The sequence below is a fragment of the Lissotriton helveticus genome, chromosome 5_1 (genome assembly GCF_964261635.1).
Source record: "Lissotriton helveticus chromosome 5_1, aLisHel1.1, whole genome shotgun sequence".
Classification (NCBI taxonomy): Eukaryota; Metazoa; Chordata; class Amphibia; order Caudata; family Salamandridae; genus Lissotriton; species Lissotriton helveticus.
This window is the reverse complement of record NC_136065.1, coordinates 1921130576-1921149846: the sequence shown is the minus strand read 5'-3', so window position 1 is coordinate 1921149846 and position 19271 is coordinate 1921130576. Positions and strand designations below refer to the sequence as shown.

Here is a 19271-nt window from a genome sequence, read left to right as displayed (position 1 = left end):
CCTTCCGGAATCGACGGCCACGGGAAACATGGAATAGTTCGTCGAGAAATTGCTTGTGACACTGCTGGGCGACGGTTTCTTTTTAGCAATGTTTGTGGTGGAGAGAGCACACAGGGCTCTGGGGCCTCCGCCTCCCCCGGGTGCGGCACCGCGTCTGATAATAGCAAAGCTACTTAACTACCGGGATTGAGATGCGGCCCTCCGTGTTGCTAGGGAGAAGAAAACTTTGCGATATGAGGGGTCGGAGCTCTCAATGTATCCTGACTTCACTGCTAGTGTACAGGAGGCTCGCAGACACTTCGTACCACTCAAGAGGCAGCTTCAAGATTTTGGTGTGGACTATGCCATGCTGTATCCTGCGAAGCTGCGGGTAAACAGACAAGGGAGATCACATATCTTCACGGACCCTAAGGTTTTGCAGCAAGCCATCAAGAGCTGGACGAAAGAACGGAAGAGTAGCCCGGAGCGACTGCGGCTGGAGGAGTCGGAGGGGGCTGCGCTGGAAGAACAGGACTGATAAAGTAAACTGGAAGTAGTGGTGGCGGTGTGAGTTGCCGGGGACTAAGTGGTGGGTGGTTATCGTTTTCAGGTATGTGATATTATGGTAAAAATCAATATAATGCCTGGTTATAGTTGTTACACCGCTGATCCACACCTGGTCTGGACAGGGTGGCTGTGAATAAGAGAATTTGTCACTGGGTGTTAACTGGGATTGCCTCATAACAACAGAATTCATAAAGCGAAACTGGGTCCGGGAGCACTGGGGCACCCCTGTGGGTGTAAGTTGTGATTAATAACGTGAAGAACTCCACGGAGGCCTTTCGATACGCTTGTGGGGGGTTTGGCATTTATTTACTTATGCTGAAAATGTGATTGTGGTGACATGTGGGGGCTAGGGCCAGTCCTAATAGCTGCTGGTAGTTGCAGGAGTTTTGACACGAGGGGCTACCTCCGCTCACGTGTGCCTCGCACTGTTGTTGCTCTCTCCTTTGAGGGGGTTAAAGGTTGGGGGGACATGGGGAGTTGGGGACATGGCATTGGATTACATGCGGCCAAGTTGGGTGGTCTGCTGTGGGAGGGGGTTGGAGGGGGGGGAGGGAGGTTTTATAGGGGGGATGTTTAGGATGTTGGTTGTTTATTAAGCGGATGATACACTGCACGCTAGTACACGGATTTGCTTGCTACACAATACGTTTTTCCTACGAAGTTAATGTCACTTGAACCGCAGGAGACCCGGGAGGGGGAAATGCGTGTACTGTCATGGAACGTTAGGGGTCTCAATGATTAGCGTAAGCTTAGGAAGATCCTGAATTAACTCAATAGGCAAAATGTTGATTTGGCTCTCCTACAGGAGATGCACCTGCCACAAGCGAGCCCCATGCTGAGGTTCAGAGGGCTGGAGGGTAACATTAACTCGGCGGGATTCACTACGCATGCCAGGGGGGTACTGAGCTGGATTAATCCCAGGTCATCACTCAAACTTACATTGCTTCAAGAAGATCCGGATGGCAGGTACGTTGTGTCTAAGTGCCGGGGTCGAGGACTGGAGCTTCTAGTTATTAATATATACGGACCCAACTATGACTGCCCTGAATTCTTTGGAGATATTGCTAGGATTATCGCCCAATATGGGGACTCCAAGATCCTGTGGAGGGGGACTTTAATTTGGTTAGGGATCCGGACATGGATAGATCAGCGGGCGCTTCTAGAAGCCCAGCAGCGGCTATGAGAAAGTTAGAGGAAGTTCCTCAAATAAGAATTTGTTGGTCTCTTATTCCTTCAAACATAAGAAACATGGAGGTCTTAGATACACGACCCTGGCCCCTCAGATTCGGAACACTCTCCTTTTTCATTTGTGTACCACTGACTCCTACTTGGAGTTCAGAAAACTATTTAAGACATGGCTATTTACCATGGCTTACAACTGAGATTCAGTTACTATTTTGCAACCGCAGCCGTCCTCCCTTAGCGCCAAGAAACCGTTTGGTGAACGTGCGCTCAACAAATTACCTTTAACATAACAAGGAATTACATAACTCTCATCAGCTGCCAAAATGAAACCCTGTTTTTAATAGCAGTCAGGAACTGCTGCTGCTTTAAAAAAAATATTCAGTTTAGAAAAACTTTTGAGAGAGTAGGCAGAGGTCCCCTGGACACAAGAATGGTGGTAACATTAAGCAAGTAACTTGCATAAAGAAATTGGTCCCATACATTCAATTGTTGTTAGATTTGAAAGCCAGATTGACATCAGTCTAAGAAGTTATGTTTCCTAGGATGAGCTTCAGAGCCGGACTGGCTACCGGGTGTTTTGGCATGCTGCCGAGCTGGGGGCGGATGTCCCTGCGGTGGGGGCTAATTTTGTTGATGGGGACCTGCGTGTGCTTTGAAATAAACAAAGCAAAATGAATTTCGTTCAGCACACGCAGGTCCCCATCAATGAAATCAGCACCCAGCTCAGCAGCATGCCAAAACGCCCGGTAGCCAGTCCGGCCCTGATGAGCTTGACCATCACCATCCAGGGTTGTCAAACATTGCTACCAAGAAGGATATAGGGAGGCTTTTCAGACCAATGGAGCAAAAAGGTCTTTCTTGGGGAATTGTGGTATGGCAATCCAATGCACAAGGGACTGTGTACATTTCAAACTAGTTAGGGTTTTTAAAAGTTTGGAACAATGAAAGACTGCTGACAGAAGGAGTACCAGCACAACAGAAGCCTTGACAGGACAGACCTGGAGGGACTTCAAAATATCAATGTTCTTATTAATATAGAACCAGTTTTTATTTATTTATAAGGTTTTATATAGTGCGAACAAGACCCTAGTAGTGGGTGTCAGAGCGCTTTACAAGAAGGGGTAGGTAGGATATAAATGTGGGATCAAGAACCAAACTTATATGCAAGCGAGGAACAAACATTGAGGATTATCAAATTAATAAGCTTTACCACCATAGAGAGACAAAAATATAGTAATTAGAATCAGCAGATAAAGAGCAGGCAGATATAAAATCACTTCTTTTTTGATGAATATAGTCGACGAAATCAAATGGATCTTTAGGGCAATACCCAAGAAGGCTCTATTGTAAATTTTCTTTTTGCGGAAAATTGTGGTTTCAAGAGTAGAGTGCTAGCTCTTTGCGATGATCTATGAACACCTGATCGTTCAAGCTTTTGTGCCAAGTACCTGGTGGCATTGAAATGTAGGGCGCCATAAGTCAGGCACGCGATCTTTAGTTGAATTCTTGACTCATAAGGGAGCCAGTTCAGGGATTTTAGATCCAGGGATATGTACAATAGAAACCCTTCACCAGCTTTCCGGGACCTCCAGAACGCATTAGGCGGGAGAATATTTTGCATAGCTTCAAACTTCTCACGTTTGTTTTTAGCATTTTGAGATGAATAACATAGCAATGCGGGAGCCATTATTTATTTTTTCCTGCCTTCCGTTGCCAGGTGAGTGACAGAAAAGACAATTACAGAGTCCACCCTTAATAGATAGTTTAGTGTAATGCCCTTCCTCTGACAGCTAGGGGTGGGCGAAACTCACAGACTTTTACTCCGAGGAATTTCGTGCAGTTGCCTTAAACACTCCACGAGATTCCGCGAAGTTCCATGAGCGGCAGAATTTGGGTACGCCGTAGACACTTGTGTGTAAACCAGTTGTTACTAAAGTTATATTTACACTTCTTATCATTGCAGGCTAACAAAGCAGTGAATTACCTTCTGGTCTCCCTAACTTCAAGAGAAACAACTCTTGCCAGGGGCCGCTCCTCCGTAGTGATGGGGGAGCGTTGTCCCTCTGCTGACAGGCAGCAAATGAAAACTAAAATGAAAATAAAACTGTGTTATTATCATTTTAGTTTTCACATCCTCTGCTGAGTCCACTGAGTCTAGGCGGGGGTAGAGGGGGCATGCTCTGCGTCAGCATCAACCAGGACCAGGGAGGAGGAGTGGTAGGTGCACTGTAAGTGCACATGTCCGTTTGGCCGGCAGTCCTAGGCTGGCCAAACCAACACGAGCACTTACAATACTCTATCCCAGCTGTCTTGCACAGAGAAAAGGCACGTCCCTAACGGAGCGGTATTTCAGCCTGCTCAGACCAATCCCAGCACTTGTCTCATGCATGAGAGCAGCAACTGGATTGGGTGGGGAGCGAAGGGGAGCAGAGGAGCACTGAGGCAGCTGGAACAGAGAAGCACCGAGAAGGCGTCCGGGAGCGGCAGGTAAGATTTTTTTATTATTATAATTCCCCCCCTCTATTTCTACCACAACCCCCGTGGTGCCCACCACCAAGGTTTAGTGGCAGCAGCAGCCACTGGCTCTTGCATTATAAGACACTCTGAGGGCCAGATGTACAGCGTTTTTTTCGTGCGCAAATGGGTTTTAGACTCATTTGTGCATGCAAAATACCTGTGGCCCATGTACTAATCCTAATTTGCGAGTCGCTAATTAAATAGTGACTCGCAAAATAGGGTTAGCGACTCGCTATTAGGAAGGGGCGTTCCAAGGGCGTCCCTTTCTAATAGCAAGTCCAACACCTATGTAAGAATGTTTTGCAACAGCAAGTGCGGTAGCAAAACACTCACAGTTTACCAAACCATTCGCAAACGGGAAGGGGTCCCCAGGGGACCCCTTCCCATTTGTGAATGGGTGCACAAACATTTTTTGCAGAGCAGGCAGTGGTCCCAGGGACCACAACCTGCCCTTAGAAAATGAAACAAAAGCGTTTCATTATTGTTTATAATGCATCCCATTTTCTTTTAAGGAAAACGGGCTGCGCTTTTTTTCTTAGCTGCTTTCACTGGACACCAAGGGACAGAGGAGAACATCTGTGCATTCCCCACCAGCAGCTAAAACCATGGGCATACAATGGGAACGACAGACATCTGACATTTGAGGATCGGATGGAACAGATAGGAGGGAGAGGTTTTGACACTTGTCCTCTAGGAACCAGATCATGGCCCCATTAAAGATTAAGATCTACATTCCACAGCCCCATCTCTCACTGCCAGAGGGCTCATTTGTGCATATGGATGATTACTGCCCTTGAAGAGGACTGTGCGCCCTTTCTGAATAGTGGCTGACCTTGGCTGAGGAACTGCTGAAGAGTGGTGCCCTGAAGTGTGCTCACCAAGGACCCGTCTGCGGGTCTCTTGTACTCCCGGAAATCTTAGGGACATCAAAGAGTGACCTACACCATCTACCTGACATCTGGAGAGCGGTGCCCATTCAAGTGCCCACATCGGCTACTGAATCCCAACGGGTAGCGCAGTGGGAGCATGAAACTAAGACTTGTTGCTGGAGACTAAATTGTCTAGTGCAGAGCCCAGAAATCTTGCCCGCATCTAAAGTGCATAGTTCCTGTATTGCAGGAACCTTGACACTCATAAGCATCTTGTTGGTGGTGAGCAAATTTACCAGTTGCAGGACCCCAAGTGGCACGTTTCATAGATCATGCTGCATCTCTATCGTGTGACACTCCGACCGCATGCTCATTGTGTAAGTTGTCCAATTCACAGGGTGCAACAATCGGAGGTGGGGGTGTACCCGTGTACCCATAGTAGTGCCTCATTCTACCTCGTGTGGCTCTGCTGAGCTTACGTCTGTGTATTGTATGTGGCCTGAAAGGTCCAGTGCAACCTGTATCATCATGCACCGGACGTTGTGCCTCATTTCCAGGGAAGAACGGTTGTTGTAACTCTTTGTGTATGTGACCGGAATTGCCTGATGCAACCCATATCAAAGTGCACCCGTCATTGTGACTCATTTCCAGATAAGCAGGAATTTGCAACTCTTCGTGTTTGAGATATGAAGTGCCTGGTGCGACCCATACCGACGTGCACCAGACACTGCCTGGATTGGCCCCTCCCGGAGACATCTCGGCACCAGGTAGTAGCAAAGAGAGATTGACTTTGGTGAAGGAACGCTGCCGAGATAGTTCAGAAGTGAGTCAAGAGACTGTGTGACTCCATTGTGTTTTGAGACCCATGAGTGAACTTCCTGAGTGGCTGCTAAACTCCCCTTGTTAATGTCTACATCCTAATTAAAACTTGCTGCATATCCCCACCTGCTTCCCAGGACTCAGACTAAGTGTGACTTCGGCTATGTGTGGCCTAGTATCCAGGAGGACGGTCTGGTTATGTTCCATCCAGGGGTATAGGACAGTCTGGGTGAACTATAGGGTATAGGGAGGCTGGGGTCACTGAGTCTGCAGAGTGTTATCCATTGAGCTGCTGGGTACCAGTGGCACCGCATTAGGGTGCTGAGTGTGTATGTGTGCAAGAGCATTCCGTACGGACTGGGCTGGTGCTTGTCGTGCCATGTAACAGTGCAGAGTGAGTGTGAGTGAGTAGGTGTGATAGCCTGCAGACCACCTGTGATTCATAATACTGGCCAGTGGTGCCACTATATACGTTGATTCCATGCCAAAAGCACAATACATTTGTCATTGGGTCTACCCGCGTGACTCCGGCCCGCAGTGTTGCTAAAAAGTTTTTCATGTATGTACGTATTTTTTACATTGCTGTAACCTAAAGTGTACTCTATAACCATATGGAACTGTATTATCAGGATTGCTAGGGTGGGCCTGGGGTGGACATCATGTCGCACCACATAACAGTGATCTTTCTTTGTGTGTGGGGGTAGATTAGGAATTGTCCTACAGTGTGCATACGATTAATGTCACAACAATATAAGTGGGCCTAGTCCTGCTAGTTATATTTCCAAATGTGTTTTATACTCAACAGTACCTGATGTTCATTTTATAATGATTGAATATGTGTGTTGAATATAAACGTAATTTATATACATCTTGTGGGAAATCTTCTTTGTGACACTCAGTTATTTATTGCGAGTGACTACTGTGCCTTTGCTTTACATATTGCCTCTGAATTAAGCCTGACTGCTCATTGCCAAGCTACCCAAAGGTGAGCACAGGATATACAGCGAGTGTATTCACCAGCCCTTGATGGGAGCGGTAGGTTCTGCCTGGCTGAGCATCCATTCAGTCAACCAGATAGTGCTGGTTCCAACACAGGTGAAGTCCACAATCAGAGCAAGGCGTCAGGGAATAGAGCAGGGCTTTGTTAATACTGGTCCACATATAAACAAATTGTATTTAAGAAACTATATACAGATAATGACACAGGTGTTCTTGCTGTTTTTTTTACCATTTTCACGGAAGGAGTAATTCGAGTACATAGGGGATGGGGCTCAATACTAGTTGCAATCTATGTAATATAATGTATGCAAAGGGGAGTGTCGGATTGCATGCTAAATATGATTTGCGCAAAGCTCAATTAGAATGCTTGTAATTTCAATTGTAAATAGACAACAAATTTTAATGAAGTAATTTTTGTAGTTTTGACTTTCAGTTTCCCCTGACGAAGGGCTGGAAAATGCCCGAAATGCATTGGGTTTTGAATAAAGAACTGCTGCTCTGAACTATCTGTTGTATTGGGATCGTATTTCCGAGGAGGCCTGGATGGGCACACGTTAATACAAGGAGTTTCTTAAATACAATTTGTTTATATGTGGATCAGTCAGAAGAGAAGAAGTTATAACTAATACCACGATCAAGATTGGATTAAGGATAAAACATGGTTGAATGGAATTTGAACAGTTGGAACTAGTATCCACAACACGCAGTGCGACTTGGGAGTGGAGCATGAACCACACGCTCCCCACATGTTTGTACTTAATGACGGTGCATTCAGGGCATGGCACAGCCCAGGTTCGCACGCAAAGTGCATAATTAGTTAAAATACTTATGGATTAAAGGATAACTTTAGAGTGAAGAAACGGTGTGCATACCACCTCTTTCAATGTTTGTTAATACTGGAGCTCATGAAGTCCGCCATTCTGATGTTAACAGCATAATGCATCTGAGTTCAAATGGCTCACCTTGTGATGGGGTGTGACTTCTTCCTCTACCGGGTGTTTGTTGCTACTTGCTGCTGGACAAGAAGGGTTTCAGATTTTGGGGATGCGTGATCCTGGGAGAGCTGGCACCCCTGTGGCCCGTGATATTAAGGGTGATGGTGCGGATGCTAGTACCGCTCTTCCTCTCGTTGGTGGTGTGGAAACAGGTGATGAGGTGCCCTTGAAAGATGTATACCACCTCCACCCCTATGCTCCGCAGGAGGCGACAGAAGTCATTGGTGCTCAATGTCTCGTTTTCACCATATCGCAGAAAGAGCACACGCAGCTGCTGTTGCTGAGCTTGCACAGCCTCAGGAATCTCAGGGACAAGCACCGCTATAGAGGTGTATTCGGGAGTTTAAGTGTTACTGCTGGCGTTCGGTTCCAAGGAGGGCTGCGCAGTTAGCACCACTTCACAACACACTGAGAGCATGGCTGCTGCTAGCTGAGCCATAGAAGCATGCTGTACTCAGCATCCCTTTCATGTGGGGAGTCTGGCAATGCACCCTCGTCCATCGGCGTCACTAGGTGGGTGGGGGGGGGGGGGTGCGGACGCACCGGGTGACACCATAACATGGGGTGACACCGTCGATGTTCTCTGGAGGGTCTCCTGCCTCACTTACAATCCGAAACACCTATGTACACCAACTAAATACAGGGAGGCAGAAAATGAATCATGTCACCGCCATGGTCCAAGTCTAGTGCTACGGAGCTCAAGTCAAGTGTAGCGCTGCGCAGCGTGCATCCGACTCTGACGCTGTGCAGCTCACATCCGAGTCTGGAGGTGAAGCACGTGCTGTGGGTCTCAGGGCCGGGCCGACGCTGCGAGGCTCAGGGACGGCTCTGCGGCAGGCTTCATGAGCTGTCTGTATATTTACAGATATAACAGGCCCAGGGCTAGAAGAGGAAGAGAGGGCGCGCTAGGAATAGACACAAAAAAGGGGCCCGGATTAAAAGTTATACACACTTCTATTCAGCACAGCAACCTCCCCACCCATTCCTTCCTTCTCATTGTAGGGATTGCATTTAGATGTTGTTACAAGATATACAAGTTGTCTTGAGTGTGCGTATAGTGGACTTCGATTAATTTACAGTGATTTTTTTTTAAATTTAAAGAAGATATTACTGCCTTTGAAAATGTGGTTATAACTGTTTTCTGCGCTCGCTGGAAAGCGATTGCCTGTTATCACTAGCAAAAGATGCATACTTTTAGGAGCTCATAACAAGTTTTTGACATTAATTCATTTGGAATTACCAATACCACATTATTAAGTATTTACCCATTTCAACATTACCTCGTCGTTACCAGTTGGAGAGATAGAAATAGGACCTTTCATGCAGTATTGAAGTGTGCACAAAAGTTTATTGCACACGTTCTACTTTTCTGACCAATTTTCCTATGCAAACTTTTAAAAAAATTCTTGGAAAATGTGCGTGAGGAAAACAATTAAGGAGTTTGGGAACTCCACAAAACATATAGTCCCACTCCCGCTTCAGGAGGAAACCCCTTCGCCAACGGAATTGGGAATACAACGGGACACGGAAAATGCCCTAAAGTCGACTCTCAAAACCCTTATAGATGAAAGTGCAGCAGCAATTACTGAATTAATAAGACGTTGTACCGCCCTAGGAATACATGTGTACACAGCTGGTGCTACAGGGGATTCACACACCACCTGATAGTTAAGTGGCATAGCAGGGTGCCAGTGGCCCTATTGTGTGAATGCAAATGGCCCCCCAGACCACTGGATGTGTGGGAATATCCTTCATTAATCAGGATGCAGTGGGCGCCTCAGGCCAATGGCCTTGGTGCCACCGCACCTGCTGCGCCATTGGCAGATTGCTAGGTCAATGGAGAGGTTTATGTCAATCCTGCTCAGACAACCAGCCTCCTTATTTGTGTGGGATAATTCATGTGATATTACATTGCTCACTAGCGCCTGTTTAATTGTAGTGTGTAATGTAATATCACATGCAAGAGTACAGCAAAGTTTCACACCTTGGAGAGCAAAAGGCCCTACTTATTATCTATGGGGATATATTTACTCTTACTCTGCCCACTGCTGCCGCCTATACGTAACTAGTAGTTAACAGGTGCAATATACCACACCTAATCTCGCTGCTGAGTGAAGCAGAAATGACTTCATTACTTAGGCACCCTCAACACACAAACATCACAACGCACACAAGTGACAATACACGAGGGCTATTTCATTCAAAATAAGCATTTAAATCTATGTATTGCCTTTGTTAATGTTTATTCATTATTTTAGTGTCCCCTCCCACGAGTTCTGTCACCTGCTGTAATTGTGCAGCAGGTGCATTGACACCGATGCTCAGTTCACCCTTATTTTTGTATTCTTTTTTCTACCAAAACAGGAGGTGGATGTGGAAATTTTACTTCTTACATTAGGGCACCCGGCACCCTTGGGAGCCGCATCTCTGTTGTAAGAAGGTGGTATGCTTGGAAAACTGATTAAGACTTTCTCCTAATAAAATAAACAATACTGCTGCTGACCTCACAGGAAGGAAATCTTCAGAAACATGCATTTCATAACTGAATGTTTTTTATGGGAAAAAGCCAATTTCAAGGTGGTGAAGTGATCGTAAAACGTGCCGCAGATCTCTGATTCGCAGCTTCTTCCACTGAACCCTCCCTCTGTGCCGATTAAGGAACCAGAGGCTCCATAGGGAGTAGGGGGGCATTTAACTGGAATCGAGCCTGACAGCTGTACACAAAGCAGCACAAATCTAAAAACTGCCACTGACAAAACACAGCTCACCAATGGGCGTTTTCTCCTCCGCGAAGTGCAAACATTGGCACTGGCAGACTCAGAGGAGGTCCATCATGGATTCATGGGATAAGTCGTGAGGGGGTGACACCATGAGTTACCCGCACTGGGTGACACCAACCCTAGTGACGCCTCTGCGCCTCGTCTATGTCTTTTTCAGCATTACAGCTAGCTGCGTCACGACCGACGAACGTTTTGGTGCTGCCTGCACAGTGCGTGAGGGCATGTTGCGTATCCACCACACGGCGGTTGGCAGAGTTCTTGCAGAACTCTGCGCTCCAAACAGAGCATGGAGTGGGCAAAACTCTGTAAACTCTGCCAGCGGAGAGGACGTTTACAGCCCACTGTCAGCAGAAATGTGGCACTCCTCCCAACCCTAAATAGGTTGGGTGGAAGATCAGTTTGGTTAACAGGATACTCCATCTTCTTTTGTGATGGAGTACCATGTCTAGCAAACTTTAAAGCAGGCCACTGATCTTTTTCAAAGATATATCTTTGAAAAGACAGTTTGTATACTGAGTGTAATATTATTTACATTGTTTAGTATCGGAGAAAAGATGTAATTACCTCTGCCTGCTTGAGCGAATTAAGGGACTCTCACAATGTGTGAAGGTATACAACATGGGATATGGGCTTATGAATGGAAGCTTGCACCTCTGCTGCCTGTCCTGTAAATGTTCTCTACATGTGATAGAAGCTTGCACTCCTACTGCCTGTCCTGTAAATGTTCTCTACATGTGATAGAAGCTTGCACTCCTACTGCCTGTCCTGTAAATGTTCTCTACATGTGATAGAAGCTTGCACTGCTACTGCACATTCTGTTGCTGAGGTATGGGTATGTGAATGTAAATGAATGGAAGCTTGCACTCCTGCTGCCTCAACTGTAAATGTTCTCTACATGTGATAGAACCTTGCACTGCTACTGCACATTCTGTTGCTGAGGTATGGGTATGTGAATGTAAATGATTGGAAGCTTGCACTCCTGCTTCCTGTACTCTAAATGTTCTCTACGTGTGATAGAAGCTTGCACTGCTACTGCACATTCTGTTGCTGAGGTATGGGTATGTGAATGTAAATGAATGGAAGCTAGCACTCCTGCTGCCTCAACTGTAAATGTTCTCTACATGTGATAGAACCTTGCACTGCTACTGCACATTCTGTTGCTGAGGTATGGGTATGTGAATGTAAATGAATGGAAGCTTGCACTCCTGCTTCCTGTACTCTAAATGTTCTCTACGTGTGATAGAAGCTTGCACTGCTACTGTGAATGCTGTTTCTGGGGTATGGGTGTGTGTTTGTAAATGAATGGAAGCTTGCACTCCTGCTGCCTCAACTGTACATTTTCTCTACATGTGATAGAAGCTTGCACTCCTACTGACTGTACTGTAAATTTCCTCTCCATGTGAAAGAAACTTGCACTGCTGCTGCCTGTACTGTAAATCTTCTTAACGTGTTTTAGAAGCTTGTACTGCTACTGCACATGCGGTTTCTGGGGTATAGGTGTGTGGTTGTAAATAAATGGAAGCTTGCACCCCATCTGCCTCTTCTGTAAATGTTCTCTCCATGTGATAGAAGCTTTCACTCCTATTGCCTCTGCTGTAAATGTTCTCTCCATGTGATAGAAACTTGCACTGCTGCTGGCTGCACTGTAAATGTTCTCTACAAGTGATAGAAGCTTCCACTGCTGCTGTCTGTACTGTAAATGTGGTCGGCTTGTCATAGAAGCTTGCATTGCTACTGCACGTTCTGTTTCTGGGGTATGGGCATGTGAATGTAAATGAAAGGAAGCTTGCAGTCCTGCTGCCTGCACTGTAAATGTTCTCTACATGTAATAGAAGCTTGCACTCCTGCTGCCTGTTCTGTAAGTAATGTAATGTAATGTAATGTAATGTAATGTAATGTAACACATACTCGTTGAGCGTGGCTGTCACCCTGAGGGTATCCTGGCGCTTTGACCTTAACTTTACTCACATATAGCGGACATTACATTACCCTTGGAAAAGGTGGCATTTAAGGCCCTTTTTGAGGGAGGACAGATCCTGCCTGCTCCGTAATGACAAAGGCAGAGAATTCCAAAGCTTAGCGGCAGTGAAGCTGAAAGAGCGGCCGCCCATCCTCACCCTTTTAATCCTAGGGACTCTCGCTAGAAAGGCAGAAGAAGATCTAAGATTTCTAGCAGCTGAGTACCAGGAGAAAAAGTCCTGCAGCATCACCGGTCCCAGCAAGCCGTGAAGGGATATAAAGACAAGGCAAGAGGCCTTGAAACAAATCCGCTGGTGAACCGGCAGCCAGTGGAGGTCCGAGAGTGCAAGGGAAGATGAAGCGGAGCGTGGACAAGAGAGAGCCAACTTAGCTGCCATATTCTGAACACGCTGCAGCTTCATAATCAGAATGTTAGGGGCTCCCAGAAGCAGCGCATTGCAGTAGTCGAGCCTACTGAAAATGATACTGCACACTACTTCAGGTCTTGCCAAAGGAGGAAGTAAAGGGAGAACTTTCCGCAGAGTGCGAAGCAGCAACATGCATGTCGCAGTGGTTTTATTAACAAAAGCGTCCAGCTGAAGACTTGGCCCAAACGTGACACCCAAATTACGAGCAGACTCTGCTGCGGCCACTGTGCCTAGAATGGAAGTAGGCCAAAACTCCTCAGGCGGGGGCGAGGCGTGCGATCCAAAGAACAGTGCAGTACCTCAGTTTTTGACCCATTAAACTGAAGAGGATTTTGGCGTAGCCAATCCGCCGTGGAAGTCATGCAGCGATGAAATGTTTCCCTATAAACTGCATCACTACCCTCGAAGGAGAAGATGAGTTGGGTGTCATCGGCATAATTAATGACTGATATGCCGAAAGACTTGATCAATCTAATCAGTGGGCAGAGGTACAGGTTAAATAAAATAGGGCTAATCGCCGAGCCTTGGGGAACACCCTGTTCCACCTTTCTAGTACCAGACCGAAAAGGTGGCAGAGCCACCGCTTGCTGCCTATTACAAAGATAAGAAGTCAGCCAGTCCAGGGCCAGGCCGGTCACCCCAATATTCCGAAGCCTGCTTAGTAACATAGCATGATTGACCGTGTCAAACGCGGCCGACATGTCGAGCAGCACTAAAAACGCTGCTCGTCCCATGTCGACCCGCGAGCGCAGATCGTCCAGAACGGTCAGCAGCGCAGACTCCGTGCCATGGGCCGGCCTGAAGCCAAATTGGGCCACGTCCAGGCAGGCATTGGTTTCAAGAAAGCTGGAAAGAGCCCTTGTGACCAGTTTCTCCAGAATCTTTACAGGGAAAGGCAACAGCGAAATACGTCGATAATTCGCAGGGCACAGGGGGTCCAAAGTGGCCTTCTTAAGCAAGGGAGAAACCACTGCCCGCTTCCAGCAGTCCGGAACCATAGCCGTAGTAAGGGACTGGCAACAGATGGAGTAAAGGGGGAAAAACAATTCCTCCCGACATAACTTCCAGAACCTATGGGGTAACGGATCCAAAGGGGACCCAGAAGACACACTGTTCACCACCCCACAGAAGTCTACATAAGAAGGGGGAGGAAAGCAGGTCAGCTGAGACTGTGCCAGTTCCTCCTCGGAGCCATCAAGAACGGCCGTACAAACGGGTCCTGGAACAGATGACATGTCAGACTGACACGAGGCCGAGAGGCCGTTCAGGATATTCGTGATTTTATCTTCAAAGGCGATAGCCAGGGAGTCGCAAAGCACCTGAGAGGCTGGGATGGTATTCATGGCACAGGCAGGGTTAGAAAGATTATTAACAATCTTAAACAAGGTCTGAGATTTGTTCACTGCCTGGGTCAGTGTGACCTCCAGATACTTAGCTTTAGCACACTTAATCTGTGCCTTGTAATCTAAAAGAGACTTTTCATAAACCAGTTTGTCCAGTTCAAGATAGTGCTTTCTCCAGGCTCTCTCTGCCTGTTTGCAGCGTGGTTTCTGTTGAAGGAGATCACTAGAGAACCAGGGAGTAGCCCTCTTAGGTCTATCCTTCATCTTTCGTAACGGAGCTACCTTGTCCAGGGACTCCAGAATCTGCTAAGTGTTCCCTACAAGTGATAGAAGCTAGCACTGTTACTGTTCATTCAGTTTCTTTAGTATGGGCATGTGAATAATAATGAATGGAAGCTTGTAATGCTGCTGCCTGTACTGTAAATGTGGTGTGCGTGTGATAGAAGGTTATGTTATGTTATGTTATGTTATTTATACATTTATATAGCGCAACGGATACTCAAAAAGAGGTTGCAGTGCTACTGGGCATTCTGTTTCTGGGATATGGGCGAGTGTTTATAAATTAATGGAAACTTGCACTCCTGCTGCCTGTCCTGTAAATGTTCTCTACGTGTGATAGAGGCTTGCACTGCAGCTGCCTGTACTGTAAATGTGGTCTGCATGTGATGGAAGATTGCAGTGCTATGCGCTTTCAATACGGTACAATACAATTATAACTTTATTTCGGTCTTTTTATACCAGAAAAGCACATAAAAAGAGTAACACATTAGCTTATTTTTGTCACAATGGTTGGGTGGAAGGCGTCACAATTACCCGGAACCGTCCTAAATTTACAGTAATAATCAATTAATTCATAATTACAATAAATATAATAAAAATATTTTGTCAGTTCAAAACACCTCATTAAAAATTATATATGAAATCTTCAGTCGCACTCCTCAAAATTACTATTTGCCGTTAACATACAATATCTCATGCGCTTTCTGTTTCTGGGGTAGGGGTGTGTGTTTGGAAATTAATGGAAGTTTGGACTCCTGCTGCCTGTACTGTAAATTTTCTCTTCATGTGATAGAATCTGGTACTGCTGCGTGTACTGTAAATGTTCTCTACGTGTGAAAGAAGCTTGCACTCCTACTGCCCATGCTGTTTCTGGGGTATGGGTGTGTGTTTGTAAATAAATGGAAGCTTGCACTGCTGCTGCCTATATTGTAAATGTTTTCTACGTGTGATGCAAGCTTGCACTGCTGTTGCCTGTACTGTAAATGTTCTTTAAATGTAATAGACGCTTGCACTGCTACTGCGCATGCTGGTTCTGGGGTATGGATGTGTGGTTGTAAATAAATGGAAGCTTGCACTACTGCTGCCTCTACAGTAAATGTTCTCTACATGTGGTAGAAGCTTGCACTGCTGCTGCATGTACTGTAAATGTTCTCTGCATGTGATAGAAGCATGCACTGCTGCTGCCTGTACAGTAAATCTTCTCTGCATGTGATATACGCTTGCACTGCTATTGTGCAGTCTGTTTCTGGGGCATGGGCGTGGGAATGTAAATGAATGGAAGCTTATACTGCTGCTGCCTGTACTGTAAATGTTTTTACATGTGAAAGAAGCTTGCACTGCTGCTGTATGTACAGTAAATGTTCTGTGCATGTGAAATACACTTGCACTGCTATTGTGCATTCTGTTTCTGGGGTATTGGCCTGGCAATGTAAATGAATGAAAGTTTACACTGATGCTGCCTGTACTGTAAATGTTCTCTACATGTGATAGAAGCTTGCACTGCTACTGTGCATGCTGTTTCTGTGGTATGGGTGTGTGTTTGTAAATGAATGGAAGCTTGCACTGCTGCTGCCTGTACTGTAAATGTTCCCTATATGTGATAGAAGCTTGCACTGTTGCTTCCTGTACTGCAAATGTGGTCTGCATGTGACGGAAGCTTGCACTGCTATGCGCTTTCTGTTTCTGGGATAGGGGCATGTGTTTGGAAATTAATGGAAGTTTGGACTCCTGTCTATACTGTAAATGTTCTCTAGGTGTGATAGAGGCTTGCAATGCTGCTGTCTGTACTGTAAATGTGGTCTGCAAGTTTTGGAAGCTTGCACTGCTATGCTCTTTCTGTTTCTGGGGTAGGGGCATGTGTTTGGAAATTAATGGAAGTTTTGAATCCTGCTGTCTGTACTGTAAATGTTCTCTTCATGTGATAGAAGCTCGTACTGCTGCGTGTACTGTAAATGTTCTCTACGTGTGAAAGAAGCTTGCACTCCTACTGCCCATGCTGTTTCTGGGGTATGGGTGTGTATTTGTAAATGAATGGAAGCTTGCCCTGCTGCTGCCTGTACTGTAAATGTTTTGTACATGTGATAGAAGCTTGCACTGCTATGCTCTTTCTGTTTCTGGGGTAGGGGCGTGTGTTTGGAAATGAATGGAAGTTTGTACTCCTGCTATCTGTACTGTAAATGTTCTCTTCATGTGATAGAAGCTTGCACTCATACTGCCCATGCTGTTTCTGGGGTATGGGCGTGTGTCCGTAAATAAATGGAAGCTTGCACTGCTGCTGCCTGTACTGTAAATGTTCTCTATGTGTGATGCAAGCTTGCACTGCTGTTGCCTTTACTGTAAATGTTCTTTCCATGTGATAGAAGCTTGCACTGCTACTGTGCATTAAATGTCTGGCGTATGGATGTGTGTTTGTAAATAAATAGAACGTTGCACTGCTGCTGCCTTATTCTCTACATGTGATAGAAGCTTGCACTGCTGCTGCACATGCTGTGAATGCTCTCTTTGTCCATGGAAGTATACACTGATACAACACATGCTGTTCTTGTGCTCGTTTGTGTGCGCGCGCGCATGCTTATCACTGTGTGTGTGCACTACTCCTACTTGCTAAGGAAAAGAAGATTGCACTGCTGCTGCAAATGCTGTTAATGAAGTGTGTGTGTGTGTGAGTGAATGTGCACCACTGCCACGTGCTGTTTAACAGAATCTTGCACTGCTGCTACACATGCTGTTTATGGAGTGTGCGTGTGAGTTACTGTGCACCACTGCCGTTGCTGTGTAATAGAAGTTTGCACTGCTGCTGCCATTTGCTGCAAATGTTCTCTTCTTGTGACGAAAGCTTGCAATGGTGCGGCGCGCGTTGTTTCTGCATGTGTGTGTGTGCGTGTGTTTTTGTTTGTGTGTCTTTAAATGCACATAAGCTTGCACTGACGCCTCTGTAAATGCTCTCTTTGTATAATGGAACCATACACTGCTACAGCACGCGCTGTTCCTGTTGAACGAGTGCGTGCTGCATAGTTCCGATGCCATGCCCATTCAATCATTGACCTCTCTGTGGAGGTTGCTATACTGGCCTATAATAATTTCACTTAAGGAACAGTGACACGTACCCTCTGCGAATAAACTTGCCAACACACTGATGGAAGACTTCAGAGACCTCCATAAACCCAATTTACCACATAGACTTGCTGCGGATTTCCAACAAATCGCCGTGTAACTGTCCAGTTTGCACAGAGCGCCTAATACCAGATACGTTGCAAGGCACAGGCAGAGAGGGCTATTGCCAAGCGCCCCCATCTTCCAAGGCGTCCCTGGGTAAGTGAACTTCTCTCTGTCTAACTTCTGTTTATTTCTGTGTTTCGACCCTTTACATGGAATTCAATTTTGTTAGCCATCATGGGATTTGAAATAGCGGAAAGTGGGAAATTAAATTAAAAATTGTTCAGAACAGAGGCCCTAACAACATTTCTTGCCCAGCGCCCCCGGCCCTAGACGACCCTCCTTAATATTGGAATCGGCACATTTCTAAGTTCCCCGATGTGGGCAGTTTCAGGGGTCCTAGGCACATCTCGTGTATTTACTATTTGCCCAGGGTCACACAATTTGTACTGTTAGGGAAACAGCCAACTCACCGGCGCTAATGGATGGTACTCAGCATGTCATAAAGTTTCAAACTAGAGGCATATATATCGTTGCATATAAAGCTCACTGGGTACCGTTCAGGGGATTTAAGCGCTATGCAAATGATTTGAAGAGAGCTAGACATACCTTCCGGCTCAGAGCCCAGGTGGTCCAAAGCAGGGGCAGATGGCGCGATACTCGGCGGTTTAGCTGTCGGCTGTGGGGCTTTATCCCTAAAAAAGAACCCCCACTGCGCTCCTCCGAGGGGCAGTAGGCCGCAGAGCACCAGGAGCAGGTGAAGCCGCCGCCCGCCCTGCATCTTCAACCCCGACGGCTCCTGGCGGTGAATGAATGACGAGGAAACTCGTATAACCAAAGCGAATCCCGCTTTCCTCTACCCTTGGTTGGAGCTCGGTGCTACTGCCCTCCTGGGGCTTCGAGTTCCCGTGGGGCAACCTTTGTCACCCGTCCTGGGCGGGCACTGCTCTTATCAGGCCCGGATTGCAGGATGGCTCCACTCGGGCTGCGAGAGCACACCCAGTGCCGAGAAGGCATGACGAGCCCAGGTGAGTGCGGGCCAAGGTCCGGCCTGACTGAAGCCTGCGGCTCTGAGACCTGCCTGCCCCTGGCAGATCCGAACCCGGCTCTCCTCATTCAGGAACAACGTCTGCCACTCCCCACTGGCTCTGCCCCAGCCCAACCGGCCGATTGCAACCCTTTCACTTGAATGTAGCAGGCTTGCTAGCTTGCTCCATGCTGAACACCGGGGCATATTATCAAGAACGGCGTCAAAATTATCGCCGCTATAGCGGCAGGCCTGCCGCTGAAGCGGCGATAATTTTAACGCCTTTTCTTGATAATATGCCCCAAGATATTTTCAATATAAGATTATCATTTTATAAATCAGTGCATTCTGGAAGATGCAGCCTTCATT

The 19271-nt window shown here is 46.5% G+C and overlaps 1 protein-coding gene across 1 annotated transcript in view; it reads right to left on the bottom strand.

The window, feature by feature from the left end:
• The window catches only part of LOC144756035 (uncharacterized), a 218525-nt gene extending 199696 nt beyond the window's left edge, over positions 1–18829 (bottom strand). Inside the window, exon 1 of the mRNA XM_078645514.1 lies at positions 18485–18829. Within this exon, the coding sequence (XP_078501640.1) occupies positions 18485–18656 (172 nt within the window). The 5' untranslated portion in view covers positions 18657–18829. The remainder of the gene's footprint in view (positions 1–18484) is intronic.
• Positions 18830–19271: the final 442 nt, after the last annotated feature.